Source organism: Coffea arabica, chromosome 5c, assembly GCF_036785885.1.
Source record: "Coffea arabica cultivar ET-39 chromosome 5c, Coffea Arabica ET-39 HiFi, whole genome shotgun sequence".
NCBI classification, from domain to species: Eukaryota; Viridiplantae; Streptophyta; class Magnoliopsida; order Gentianales; family Rubiaceae; genus Coffea; species Coffea arabica.
This window is the reverse complement of record NC_092319.1, coordinates 14,993,634-15,005,888: the sequence shown is the minus strand read 5'-3', so window position 1 is coordinate 15,005,888 and position 12,255 is coordinate 14,993,634. Positions and strand designations below refer to the sequence as shown.

Genomic DNA, 12,255 nt, shown 5'->3' with positions numbered 1-12,255 from the left:
TTTATTTTTGTTTTTAGAGTGTACAGTAGCACACTCTAAAAACACCCTAAAAACACTCTAAATACATGCAACTTCAAATATACCTCAAAAAAAACTACCGCCTCTCTCTTCTTTCATTCACACTCCCACTAAAATTTTAAATTTTAAAAATATTCAAAAATGCATCCTCAAAAACACCTAAACAAATGATCTATATTTCGAAATTTTTTTTCAATGCAAACCCCGTACATGGGAAAAGGATGTCAATCATTATTTTATTCAAAAACAAGATTTAAAACATGGAGGGGAACATAGACCTAACCTCCATTACGAGTTAAAGCAATAAATAAGGAGTACTACTCCCTTACATTGATGGAACAGAATAAAAATGCTATTGTTTATCTAGTCTAACACATGGCACACATTGTTTTTCTAAAGAGACTAAGCAATGATTTTGCGCTGGAAGCCTTGATCCCTGAAAAATGCAAGAGGTTTGGGTCGAACTAGCCAATCAAGAAAGAGCATCTGCAACTGAGTTTGCTTGGCGAAAGATGTGCAAAAATTGGAACTCACCAGCCTATGTAATGGATTTAATCTCTGCAATTTGTCAATCAATTCTCCACTGAGGCATTGCATGAGAAAGTGCCTAAAGCAGAGCTTTGTGAATCCAACTCTACAAGAACTCGGCTCAAGGTCACACAAAGCTTAATTCCATCCAGTAGGGCCTTAGCTTCCGCTTCCATATTTGTACAGTGACCATATAAGGACGAAAATGCATGTAAAGCCTCACCAAAATGGTTGCAAATTATACCACCACCACCCGAAGGCTCAGGATTGCCCAGTGAAGATCTGTCTACGTTAAGCTTAACAAACACTGGCGGCGAAAGCTCCTAACAAATTGCCAATCCTTGCAATCTTTTTGGGTACTGACTAGAAGATATAATCCCGCGAGCAACAAGTAGATTGTCCTCCTTTGTCATAGCAATAAAAGGATGAACTGCTGCTTCAGACAAAATCAAAGCCTAAAAGAAAAAGACTACTTGGCTGACTGACACCAGGACTCCTTCAAAGATCCTTTTATTCCCTGCTTTCCACAACTCCCAGCAAATAAAGGATGGAATCATTTGCATTATCTCCCCATGGCTGAGGATGACGTATGACTCCACCAAAGCTGAAGTTTACCAAAGATGTCCGGATTTGTTGAAAGAGGAATGGATAATAATTCTTTAAAATGCTACCAAATAGTTACAGCAATGGAACAGTAAGAAAAATAATGAGAGGGTTCATCCTCATGTTCACAAAATGGACATTTTGATGGTAAATTGAAACCCTGAGACACTAAAACATCAGAGAATGGAAGTGCAGAATTAAGTAATCGCCACATGAATATAGAGACTTTACTAGGCATGCGCAAGCTCCAAATCATTTTTCGCGACACCAAAACAGCATGCTTTTTCCTGATAATATTGTAGGCTGACAAAAGAGAAAAATCACCATTAGGCATTGGTTTCCAAGCTAGCTTATCACAGCCTGCAGTAAGCAAAAATTTGGAGCTCAAAACTTTGTTTTGTTCTTGCAATGACAAAGAACCTGCCATATCTGTTAAAAGCCAGGTACCATTCTTGAACAAATCCCTCAACTGAAGATGCTTTCCTGGAATATGCAATTTGTCCTTAGCAAGACAGCCCATACCAGCCCAATCTTCATACCAAGAAGATCCATTACCTTGAAGAATCAGCAATTGCATTTTATCCTCCACCATTTGATGAGCCCCCAGCATTCTCTTCCATACCAAAGAATCGCTTTGTTTCAACTGTATGCAACATGGATGAGGGACATGTGAACCATATCTTGAAGCAAAATATCTAACCCAAAGTTGCAAAGACGTTCTAAAATTCCACCAGAGTTTACAACTAAAGGTTGCGTTATATCTGAAATACTTCGAATGCCTAGACCATTTTCGTCTACTGGACATGAGACTTTTTGCCCAGACATCCAGTGACGTCTAGTAGAGCCTTCAAACTCCCCCCCCCCCCCACCAGAAGAAATCAGCCATAATCTTCTCAAGCTAGCGAATGATTGCCTTAGGAGGCTCCCTTACTGCAAGGGTATGAATTAGAATTGCAAACAACACGTTTGATAAGAATCAATCGACATCCAGGGGAGAGCAGCTTAGTTTTCCACCCAGCAAGCTTCTTGTTGAACTTATCGACAATGCAGTTAAAATAATCACTTTCCGCCTGCCCTTGTTAAGATTACATCCCAAGTCGACAAAAGGGAATTCTTCTTTGTGATACCAGAGATGTAGGTAATAGAATGAAAAAGTCCAAATGCTTTGACGAGTGATCTGAAAAACATCTGTTCAAATGATGAATTGATGATTGAGAAAACCAACGCTGCCTGCTACTATTACATAGCACTCTATCCAAACGCTTCCAAATGCACACATCAAGCCTAACTCCAGTCCATGTATATTTACCACCCACAGCCGAAATTTGTATGAAGCAGTCAGTATAGAATTGTTAAAATTCGCTATTGCTTGCAAATCCTGAGGTGCACGGCCAGAGTATTCCTCCAAAGAGGATATAATGTTAAAGTCCCCTCCAACTACCCTTGGGCGATCACCAATCAATGAAGCAATATGAGACAAACATAGGCAATGCCGTTCAACTGGCGTACACTTCACATGAACTAACGTAGGCAAATGCAGTTTCACTCCAAGAATCATGGGATATTGCAAGGCGTATGAAATGCTCATTATTACCAATTGAGGAAGCATGGAAACCCAGCTTCCAAAAAGTCCAAATTTTATTTGATATATTAAACAAACCAAATTCACCACCAACTTCTGTTGAAATTCTAGAAAACTAGAAGTATCAATCATAGGCTCTAAAACTACCAGCAAAGAAACACTATGGATACAAAGCAATTTTGCAAGACGCTGCAAAGAAGAGTGATCAGCAATTCCTCTAAATTCCATATAAGACTACTAATCATTAAGACAAGAAAAAGGTAAGTTCTTGAGGAGCCTTAGAGGCTTGATGAGTAAGGACCGTTCTTGGCAAATTTAAATACCTCCTTTGCCAAGGTTTTTTAGCTGTGGAGCGAAGAGGCTGATCATCCTTACCTGGGGGAATTCTACCGGATATTTCATCTTGAAAAGCTTTAAAAACCTCTAGCAAGGAGGGTGAAACTGAAGCCTGATTTGGCATCTCATCTGAATCTGAAAACAAATCTCCTGCAAAATTCATAGATGGCTTGGACCGACTGTCAATGCAATGATCATCATTTACTCGATAAGACAAATTATTGTGGGATGGAATATGATCCAAAGACAGAGACTGATGTTAATCATGATATAGGGACACATGGATGTCTTCACGGTCAACCATTTTAAATTGGTCCACCAAATCTAAACCAACATTCTTGTCATACATAGAAACTTGTTTAGGCATAACATCCTCCAGTAACAAAGGATCCGAGCGAGAGCCCGAATTCACAATAGGAGATTTGCCTTTTAACATCAAAAACTCATCCGTCTCCAAGCAGCCACTGGGGTTTAACAAAGGGACATCATCTTGTTGATCTAATTTGGCATCCTTCGCCTGATCAACCTTTGGAATATAAATTTTCTGGATTCCATGTCGCCGTTCAGAAACCTTTTTTTTGAGGCTTTGGAACCCTCATCTGTGGAAAGTTTTTATGACAAGAAGGCTCATTATGGCCAATACGACAACAGAAATGACGAAAAACTGGCATATTTTCAAATTCAACGGGTTGCCACGAGCCCCAATTATCATCACCAATCCAAATTCTGTCTTTTGCTCCATCTTAATATCAATTTCCACTAGAATGCGAGTAACAGATGGGCATTTGAGGGACAAAGTTACATCGTCAAATTTGAGCAGCCTACCAAAGAGACTCCCAAATTTGTGCAAGTATTTAGAAGAGCAGAAAGGCAAAAGCAAACCTGGCAAATTAATCCATACTGGCACTAGCGAAGAGTCTTGGTCTAGTCGGAAATCAATTGTCCATTTTGATAAAACCATGGGCATATTGTCGATGCACCAAGATCGAGGCACCACAGTCTAGTAAAATCTTCAGCCAAGACTGGCTGAAGAAGAATATGTTTCTGATCTAACAAGTCTACAGGGCAATCACCCTTAAGGCCTACTGAGGTAATGAAGTTTCGGATTATCACCATCGATGGCCTTCCAGCCGCAAATCTTCCCACTAAAGAGTTTGAAAGGCTGTGAAATTGCATGCACGTCCTAACGAGAAAGTTGTAAAGATGGTTCACCTCTGTACATTGCAATGCACCCGACACCAGCAGCATCAGATGATGAAGAAAGACCTAAAAGCACAGGAGCAAAAGATCGTTTTCCTGGTGCAGGTGGTTGTTCAGTCAGCGACTGATCTCCAGGTGACTGAAGAGCCGCCATGGGCGGCGGATTTTTAGTGTTCAAAATTCAAAATTCAAAGCAGTAAGAAGAAGAGAGAGAGATTGTGGGCCCATTTGAAGCAGCAAAATTTTTGAAATATTCCATTGAATTGCCCAGCCATCCTTATGTTGATATTTATCTTCATTCAACATTATCCACTACTAATGATAATAGATATATATTAGGAAGTTTTTAAAATATATCACTATAATAAAATTTTTGTTTAAAAAAAAAACACTCCCAAAAATACCCATTTCATACGAAGTTTAAGTTTTATAAAAATATATACACCTTATAATACGCTCATTTCTTTTTCTTTTTTTTTCTACCACCACCATCTTTAACCATTTTCATTCCTGCTAGTGAGATCCCCAACTAATCCCACCACTATTGTCACTAGAGGTGCTATCGAGCCGAGTCGAGCTCGAGTAGCACCATACTCGAGCTCGAGCTCGATCAAAATTTGTGCTACTCGAGCTCGAGCTCGAGCTCGATCGAGTAAAAAAATTTGGACTCGAGTTCGACTCGATGAAATAAAACTAAACTCGAGCTCGACTCGTTTGAGCTCGAGTAAGCTTGAGTAAATATCAAGCCCGAAGTACTCGAGCTCGAACTCGAGTTTTGAAATAAATCTATAATTTTTTTTAAAATATATAATATAATAAAATATGAAAACTCGATTAAACTCGACGAACACTCGAGTATTTATTTCTTGAGCTCGAACTCGACTCGTTAAAATTAACGAGTAGCTCGAGCTCGATTTTACCGAGCTCGAGTCAAGCTTTTGATCAAGCTGCTCGCGAGCTACTCGCGAGCAGATTGACTTGCTAGCACCCCTAATTGTCACCACTCTCTCTTTTCCTCATCCTCCTCCTCCTCCTCCTCCTCATCACTACCCCCTTCCCCACCACCACTTGCTACTCTCTCCCACTTTCTTCCTTTTTCCTATTCTAATCTCTCTCATCCTCTTTTCCTTTCCCCATTCCCACTACATCTTCCCCCTCTTCCCCCATCCAAGATCAAATCATGAGAGGAGGGTGGAGGTAAGGGGAGAAAGGAAAGGAAAATAAATGGGAGAGAGGAAGAAGAGAAGGGGAAGAGACAGGGAGGGGGGTGGCAGGTAGTGGTAGGGAAGAAATGGCGTAGGTGGCATGTAGGGGAGGGAGGAGGAGAAGGGGAAAGAGAGAGAAGGAGAGGGAGGGAAAAAAATAGGAGAAGAAAGGGGGTGGTGGTAGTGGCAATAGGAGAGGGAAGGGGCAGGGGAAGGGGAAGTGGAAGTGGGTGGCGGGCAAAAGAAGAAGGAGGAGGAGGAGGGGTGGCTGAGGGCGGGGGTGTGGGAGAGAGGCGTTAACAGGCGAGGAGGGTAGTGGTGGTTAATTGTAGGTGTCATATCCAAGATGAGTAGCGTTATGGGTGGCACGTGAAATGTGTTGGAATTTTACAAATATCTTCCAAATACGTCTAAATATACAAACATTATTTTTTAAAAATTCTGTAATAAACTACGGTATAAAGTTTTAGACACACATCATTCAAATGAATCCATGATTAACTCTGGCAATAACATTGCCCTAAATGAAAGTATAGTTGGCCTACATCAGAGTAATCTTCTAGTAATTGGGCTTCCCTGACCTCCATTCAACTCAATATCTATAGGGGCGGGTACGGGTCGAGTACCCACTTCGAACAGCAAATGGCTGACTTGATCCTAATATATCGGATTACTATTTTTTTGGCCCTAAATCGCTTTGCTTGTCCTCAAGTACTTGATCCTCGTGTACCTGAAAAAAAGGGAGGTCATAGGATACCCGCCCCTAATACCAATGAAAAAAATGACAGCTTACTAAGAAACATTAATATTGCATTGAATCCAAAGACGTCCTAGGTTTAAGAAATTCTTTGGGCATCAAATGCATCGCCCTTCGCAATTGTTACAAAGCAGGATTACATATCCTACTTCAATACTAGTCATGACTTAAGAGAAAAGGAAATTCAGTTTCAGAATTTTTCTAGAGCTCGAAGGGTAAGCCATCAAAACTGGCATTAAACAACCCAATCATAAAAACAATGAGATATCTTGTAGTATGTTTGCCGTTGTTGGTGCAGTACTATGGATACCTATTTATCTTCAGATAATCCTGCCTGTTGCAGCAAGAATTTTGGGGAGGCCTGTTCATTTCCTGAAAAGGGAAAGAATGGGAATTGGAATGGCCCTGTCTTTTCTAGGCATGATAGTGGCAGCAACAGTGAGCTAAACGACGTAGTCTGGCTATCAGGGAAGGATATTCAGATGCTTCAAATGCAGTGGTGGACATATCAGTACTTTGGCTTCTTCCCCAATTTTTCCTGATTGGCGCTGCTGCAGCTGCAAGTGCAACTACACAAACTAAGTTCTATTATTCTAAGTTTCCAAGAAGCATGTCAAGTATATCTTCCACTCTTTGCTTACTTGGGATATTTGCTGCAAATCTTGTAGCAAGTTTTCTTATGAACTCCATGGACAAACTCTCAAAACGAGGAGGAAAAGAGAGCTGGATTTCAACCAACATCAATAAGGCTTCTGCTTGAGGCTTGATGCAAATCTTGTAGCAAGTTTTCTTATGAACTCCATGGACAAACTCTCAAAACGAGGAGGAAAAGAGAGCTGGATTTCAACCAACATCAATTAGGCTTCTGCTTGAGGCTTGAGGAATCGAAGGTCATTGTTGAATCTTCTACAGGTAAAGGTCTCTGTTCAAAACAAATTTCTTGGAAGATTCATCCCATTTACCTGCTTGAGTTTTGAGAATCTTTTGCAGCTTTTTGGAGCTCAAGTTGAGGTGAAACAAAAATTGAAGAGAAGGAGACTAGGAGAGGATGTGTCGGTTGTCGGCTCATGGCTGAAGAGTACAAGGAGAAAGTTTTGGAAAGTGAAATGAAATCTATGGACTCATTTAGGCTTTAGGGTTAATAACTTGAGAAAATTGTAAAATTGCCCCTATATTTTTTAAAATTTATACAATATACCTCGAGTAGGGTACCGACGGGTTTTTATTTTTATGATCCGTATCTGTATCCGAATATTACGGGTGCCCAACCCTCATCTGCTCCACTGATAAAAATCGGATCAGATATCCTAAATTTTGGTGCGGATTGGATCGGATGACTCGGGTTTTCGAGTTGATGGGTTTTTTGCTCCACTCCTAAATATCTATACAGTATTAGTACTTTCCAGTAATTTTCCTTATGTATTATGTTGTCATACTTTGTAGTTGCATTCATCTTGTAAAGTGTGTAAATTTTCAAATTTGAAGTTAGTTTTAGATTGAGCATTATATGTAACACTATCAAAAATTAAAATTTGGAGAGTCTCAACTTCGATCACCATAACCATTACAGGATATGCTCTTGGTAGTGACGGAATCCGAATTTTAATTCATGGGGACAAAGATCTAACATATGATAATAAAAATCACAGTAGCCAATGTTGCATGATCAACTCAAACCTAAAAATTAAGAAGACTATAAACCATCAATCCTATATTTTTAATGATAAAACAAAAAATTTTTAAGCAGGAATAAAAAAATTGCAATTGAAGTATGGAAAACTTCAAATACTTGGAAACACAACAATGGAGTTAGGAAAAAGATAGATGCTAGAAAACACATAAAAAATTATTGCTTTTTTTGGGTTTTGTAAGTAACACTATTTCAATTTGTAAAACTATTATAGTGGTTAAATTTCCTTCTATTTCCATGTGTCTGCTTATTCTATTTTATGTTTGGTTTGGTTGATGGCCATTAAAAGAGGTTTCAGGTATTAGTTCTTTTTAAAAAGTTTAATGAACTTCGAAAAATATATGTATTCATATAATAAATAAATGTAAGCTATATGTGTTAACGAATGATCATTAGGCACTAGTTAGAAAAATTCTTTTAAGTTATATTTATCATTTACAAGGAAATTCAAAATTTGGTTTAATTGTGTAAAAGACTTGTGTAGAAAGAAATTAAAGGTAACAAGAAATAACTTGGAAAAAAATGTGTTGAAACTAAAAGCATATTCGTTATATGAAACTTGTACAAAGAAAAATTAAAGGGGAGAAAAAAGAGACAACTTTCCAAAAGATACTGTTTGAGAACAAAGCACGAAATTTAAGTAAAAAGGTCCTTATCCTTCACAGAGGCCACTTTCTAAATGATAAAGAACTAACTTTGGAAAAATGTGTTGAAACTAAAAGTTAGGAATAGGGAGAAATTAAAAGCGACAAGAAATAACTTTCTCAAAAAAAATGTTGGAATAGGCAAAATATGTAATATGAGTAAGGGAGTCCTAATTAGAGTATGCTATTTATGGCAAAAAAAAGATCCTCAATCTCGTATAACTTCTAAAAAGTTTTAGTAAGTCTGGTTCCGTGGGTGGCTCCTAGGACCATGGGTTATTTATAGGGGTATTTACATATTACTCATCAACAAATTTCTTACATTGACAATAGGATTTGAACACATGAACTTTTCATATGAAAATGGTCCATCTTTACAAATTGAAATGCTCATTATCTGACTTTGTTTTGGCAATAACAAATAAAAGGTGAGAATCGCAGTGAATCTTTTGTCCCACTTCCTATACTACTCTCTATATCACTTTTTATTATATTACTATTTCCTCTTTATCAACATTATATTTTAGTTCTTTTTTATTTTCTTAAGATTCAATAACTATTAACTGAATAAAAAATAAATTCAAAAAAGCAATATATAATAAAAAGTTAAAAAATACAGCTAAAAATTCATAAAAAATCTCATTTTTTTACGCATTTTGATTTTTGAGCTTCTTAAATTTTGTATATTACTCAGTTAATAGTTATTGAATTTCAAAGAAACAAAAATGAACTAAAATATAATATTTGCGAAGAAAAATAGCAATATAATAAAAAATAGAACAAAGAGTAGTATAGTGAATGGGACAAAAGATCCGTTGTGAGTAAGATTAGTCTAATTTACCCGTCATTTATATGTTGTGAACGAGAAGGTCCAAATGATTCACTATCTCATTAAAACACAAACTCCTAGTAGGCGGGGGGGGGGGGGGGGGGAAATGTCCCTTATTATGTCACACACAAGCAAGTAGCAAGCGTGAGGACAACAAAGAAATCAAAGTAGGGCATAGAATATGCAATCAAATCCAAGTCTATCCAAAGTTAAGGATAGGCCTCAATTACAGATTGAACAGCTTGGATGTGTGTCATAGTGTGTCTGCTGAATCCAGCCTTGTTCAGAATATGTGCCCATTCCTCTGACGTTCTTTCTTTTCCTGTGGTTGTATGAGCCATCATCACCATATCTAACATCAAACCCACATCTTTAAGCTTGCCGTCTCCTCCTTCATGATCTATCACAGCCTCTACGATGATCACTTTCCCCGTGTCTTGAGGAATAGCTTCTTTGCAGTTCATCAATATGCTGATACACTCGTCATCTCCCCAGTCGTGCAACACCCACTATATATATCCAAAACAATAAAGTCAAAGGTGGTGCATACCCAAAAATAAGCTATAATGAACAAAGCATGCATATACTTGCAAATCAATTAACTGGATTAAAAAAAATAGAAAGAGGAAGAAGAAAAAGAAGAATTGCAATTGAGCATGAATTTTTTAACTTGATTCTTGCTGAACAATACACACGCAGGTAGCTGCACAGTGCTACAATTTTTAGGCATAAATTAAGGAGTTAGTAGAATTATGGTAAGCTCGGTAGCCAATTATCTAGATAGCTTAATTAGACACACTAAAGTCAATATATTTTCCAAATTGCCAGATTGTTAACTTGATGCATGCACTCTCAAGTCTCAAGTCGCTCAGTATTTAACTAAATTTATAAGATCAATATTTGCAAATTAGCCTGGCACTTGGACATTGCATCATATTTCTATGACATACCTATAGGCAGGAAAATAGCAATTATCCTTAAATTTTCACCCCTATATATTGACATTCATATAGTCTTTTTATATCAAGGATATGTGATTTTCAAAAGGTTAGTTATATTTGTACTCCTACATCTGCCTCTCATACTCCAGCCTACTCACTCAATAAATGCTACCAAAATGTGTGAGGGACCAGTCTATGTGAATGTCACTTTCTTTTTCAAAACCATGATCCTCTGACGCTATGATAGTCTTTGCAGTCCGTGGACAGGGCCATATAAGTTTCATTTCTGATAAGTTTACCCTTGAGTATAACAGAATTGAAAAATAGTGTAACAAAAATTTAGATATGATGTAACTAGGTAAAAATTTTGCGTGTATTAAAAGTTGAAATGACCATTTACCTTGACATGGAGCAAAATGGACAACTTGTGAGGCCTGCATCCACAATAGGTAACACTTTTTGTTTTTTTTAGTTATTCGTCACTTATCAATCCTACTTCTACTCGTATTGTAAGGTTTAACTGAGCTTACAGGGGAATCAACCCTACTTCTACTCGTGTTTGAGAAAATCACATATTGTGACAAATAATGAAAGTTAAAATTTGAATTTTTGATTTCTCACCCTTAAAGTCTCTGGCGATGGGCAGCAGTCTTGGTTAATACTTTCATGTAATTGATAGCTTTTTACAGTTACCTTACAGTACTAACCATGATAAAAGCAGCGTCAGCATTTGGAACGCTGTGAAACATGTCGCCTCCAACATGCTCCACGCCATCAGAACGAGGGGCAACAGAGATAACAAGAGGAAGATCAAAATTGATCCCGCGGATCCAAGGGCAAGCCTTGAGCAATGTCCGGAGAGCCGTTCCGTCGCCTCCGCCGACATCCACCAACGAAGAAATCCCCTCGAACACCTGCGGACACCTGTTGATCATGGCCGAAACGGCAACCCGAGCATCGCAAGCCATGGCATCGTTGATCAGCTTGCTGTGAGCAGGATTGTTTTGCGCGTAACTCCATACGTCCTGGCCGTGATAAGTGTCAAATGGTGGAGGGCTATTTGCCAAGACACGTCGCCCCAAGCCAAGCCACGGCGAAAGCATCACAGGGCTGCTTTCCAGTAGCACAATAGCAGCCATGCTTTTCTCTCCATTTCTAGCCAGAAGACGAGAGAGGGGCGTCTGTACATAGGTAATACTACTACAAGCAATAGCATTGCTAGTACTATTTTGTGAGGAGCAGCCAAGTCCTTGATTAACTTGTCTAAAGATGCCGCGGTTGGTTAAGAACCTCATGATTCGGTAAAGGGAAGAAGGCGAGCAACCAAGGGCGGCAGACAGCCCATCAAGTGTCATGGCTTGGCCATCCTGGCCTTCCAGGAAGTCTGGAATCCCAAGCTCAATTGCACATTTCACGACAGCCATTTCAGTAAAGCCGAAAACGTATTTCCATATATCCACTTGAGCCTGAGCCTCTTCCTCTGCTTCTTTTTTTATTTTCTCTTCCACCATCTCTCGACTTCTTGATTCCTAATTCTTCTTTGCTTTTTTGTTTCCCAGGATTCAGTACTAATCAACTGTCTCTATATACTATTATCAGGACTAGTATAACAGCAAAGAAATCAGTAGCCAGCCTACTGCTAAATTGTTGGACTGGGATTTTAAAATGAGTTAATTCAACTTTGTACCCTTGTGATATGCCCCGATTTTTATTGTGGTATTTAAACTTTAAAATGGGACATTTTAGTTTTTAAAATAATAATTTCATACACTCTAATGCACAGGGCATAAAATTTATTTCACTTCAACCACTAAAATTTAAAATTTGTCTCACTTTAATTCTTAAAGTATAAAATTTGTTCTATTTAAGTATAAAATTTATCTAAATTTGCCCATTAATTTTATTTAAATGGGACAAATTTT

General features: G+C 38.2%; 1 protein-coding gene and 1 long non-coding RNA gene across 2 annotated transcripts; both read right to left on the bottom strand.

The window, feature by feature from the left end:
* Window positions 1-229: 229 nt before the first annotated feature.
* On the bottom strand, window positions 230-7,325 carry LOC140007660 (uncharacterized). The gene is made up of 2 exons (XR_011815002.1): window positions 6,540-7,325; window positions 230-6,202 (listed from the first exon to the last, which is right to left on the bottom strand). It is a non-coding gene; the product is annotated as an uncharacterized lncRNA (long non-coding RNA).
* Window positions 7,326-9,431: 2,106 nt separating this feature from the next.
* On the bottom strand, window positions 9,432-12,019 carry LOC113688126 (acetylserotonin O-methyltransferase). The gene is made up of 2 exons (XM_027205801.2): window positions 11,041-12,019; window positions 9,432-9,901 (listed from the first exon to the last, which is right to left on the bottom strand). The coding sequence occupies exons 1-2, from the start codon at window positions 11,842-11,844 to the stop codon at window positions 9,602-9,604; spliced, it is 1,104 nt and encodes a 367-aa protein (XP_027061602.2). The 5' UTR covers window positions 11,845-12,019; the 3' UTR covers window positions 9,432-9,601.
* Between the last annotated feature and the right edge of the window lie 236 nt (window positions 12,020-12,255).

Excerpts from the sequence above, each read along its gene's own strand:
- LOC113688126 (XM_027205801.2), bottom strand. The coding sequence starts at position 11,844 with ATGGTGGAAGAGAAAATAAAAAAAGAAGCAGAGGAAGAGGCTCAGGCT. Across the intron at positions 9,902-11,040 it reads CTGACGCTGCTTTTATCATG|TGGGTGTTGCACGACTGGGG; the intron begins GTTAGTACTGTA and ends GGATATATATAG.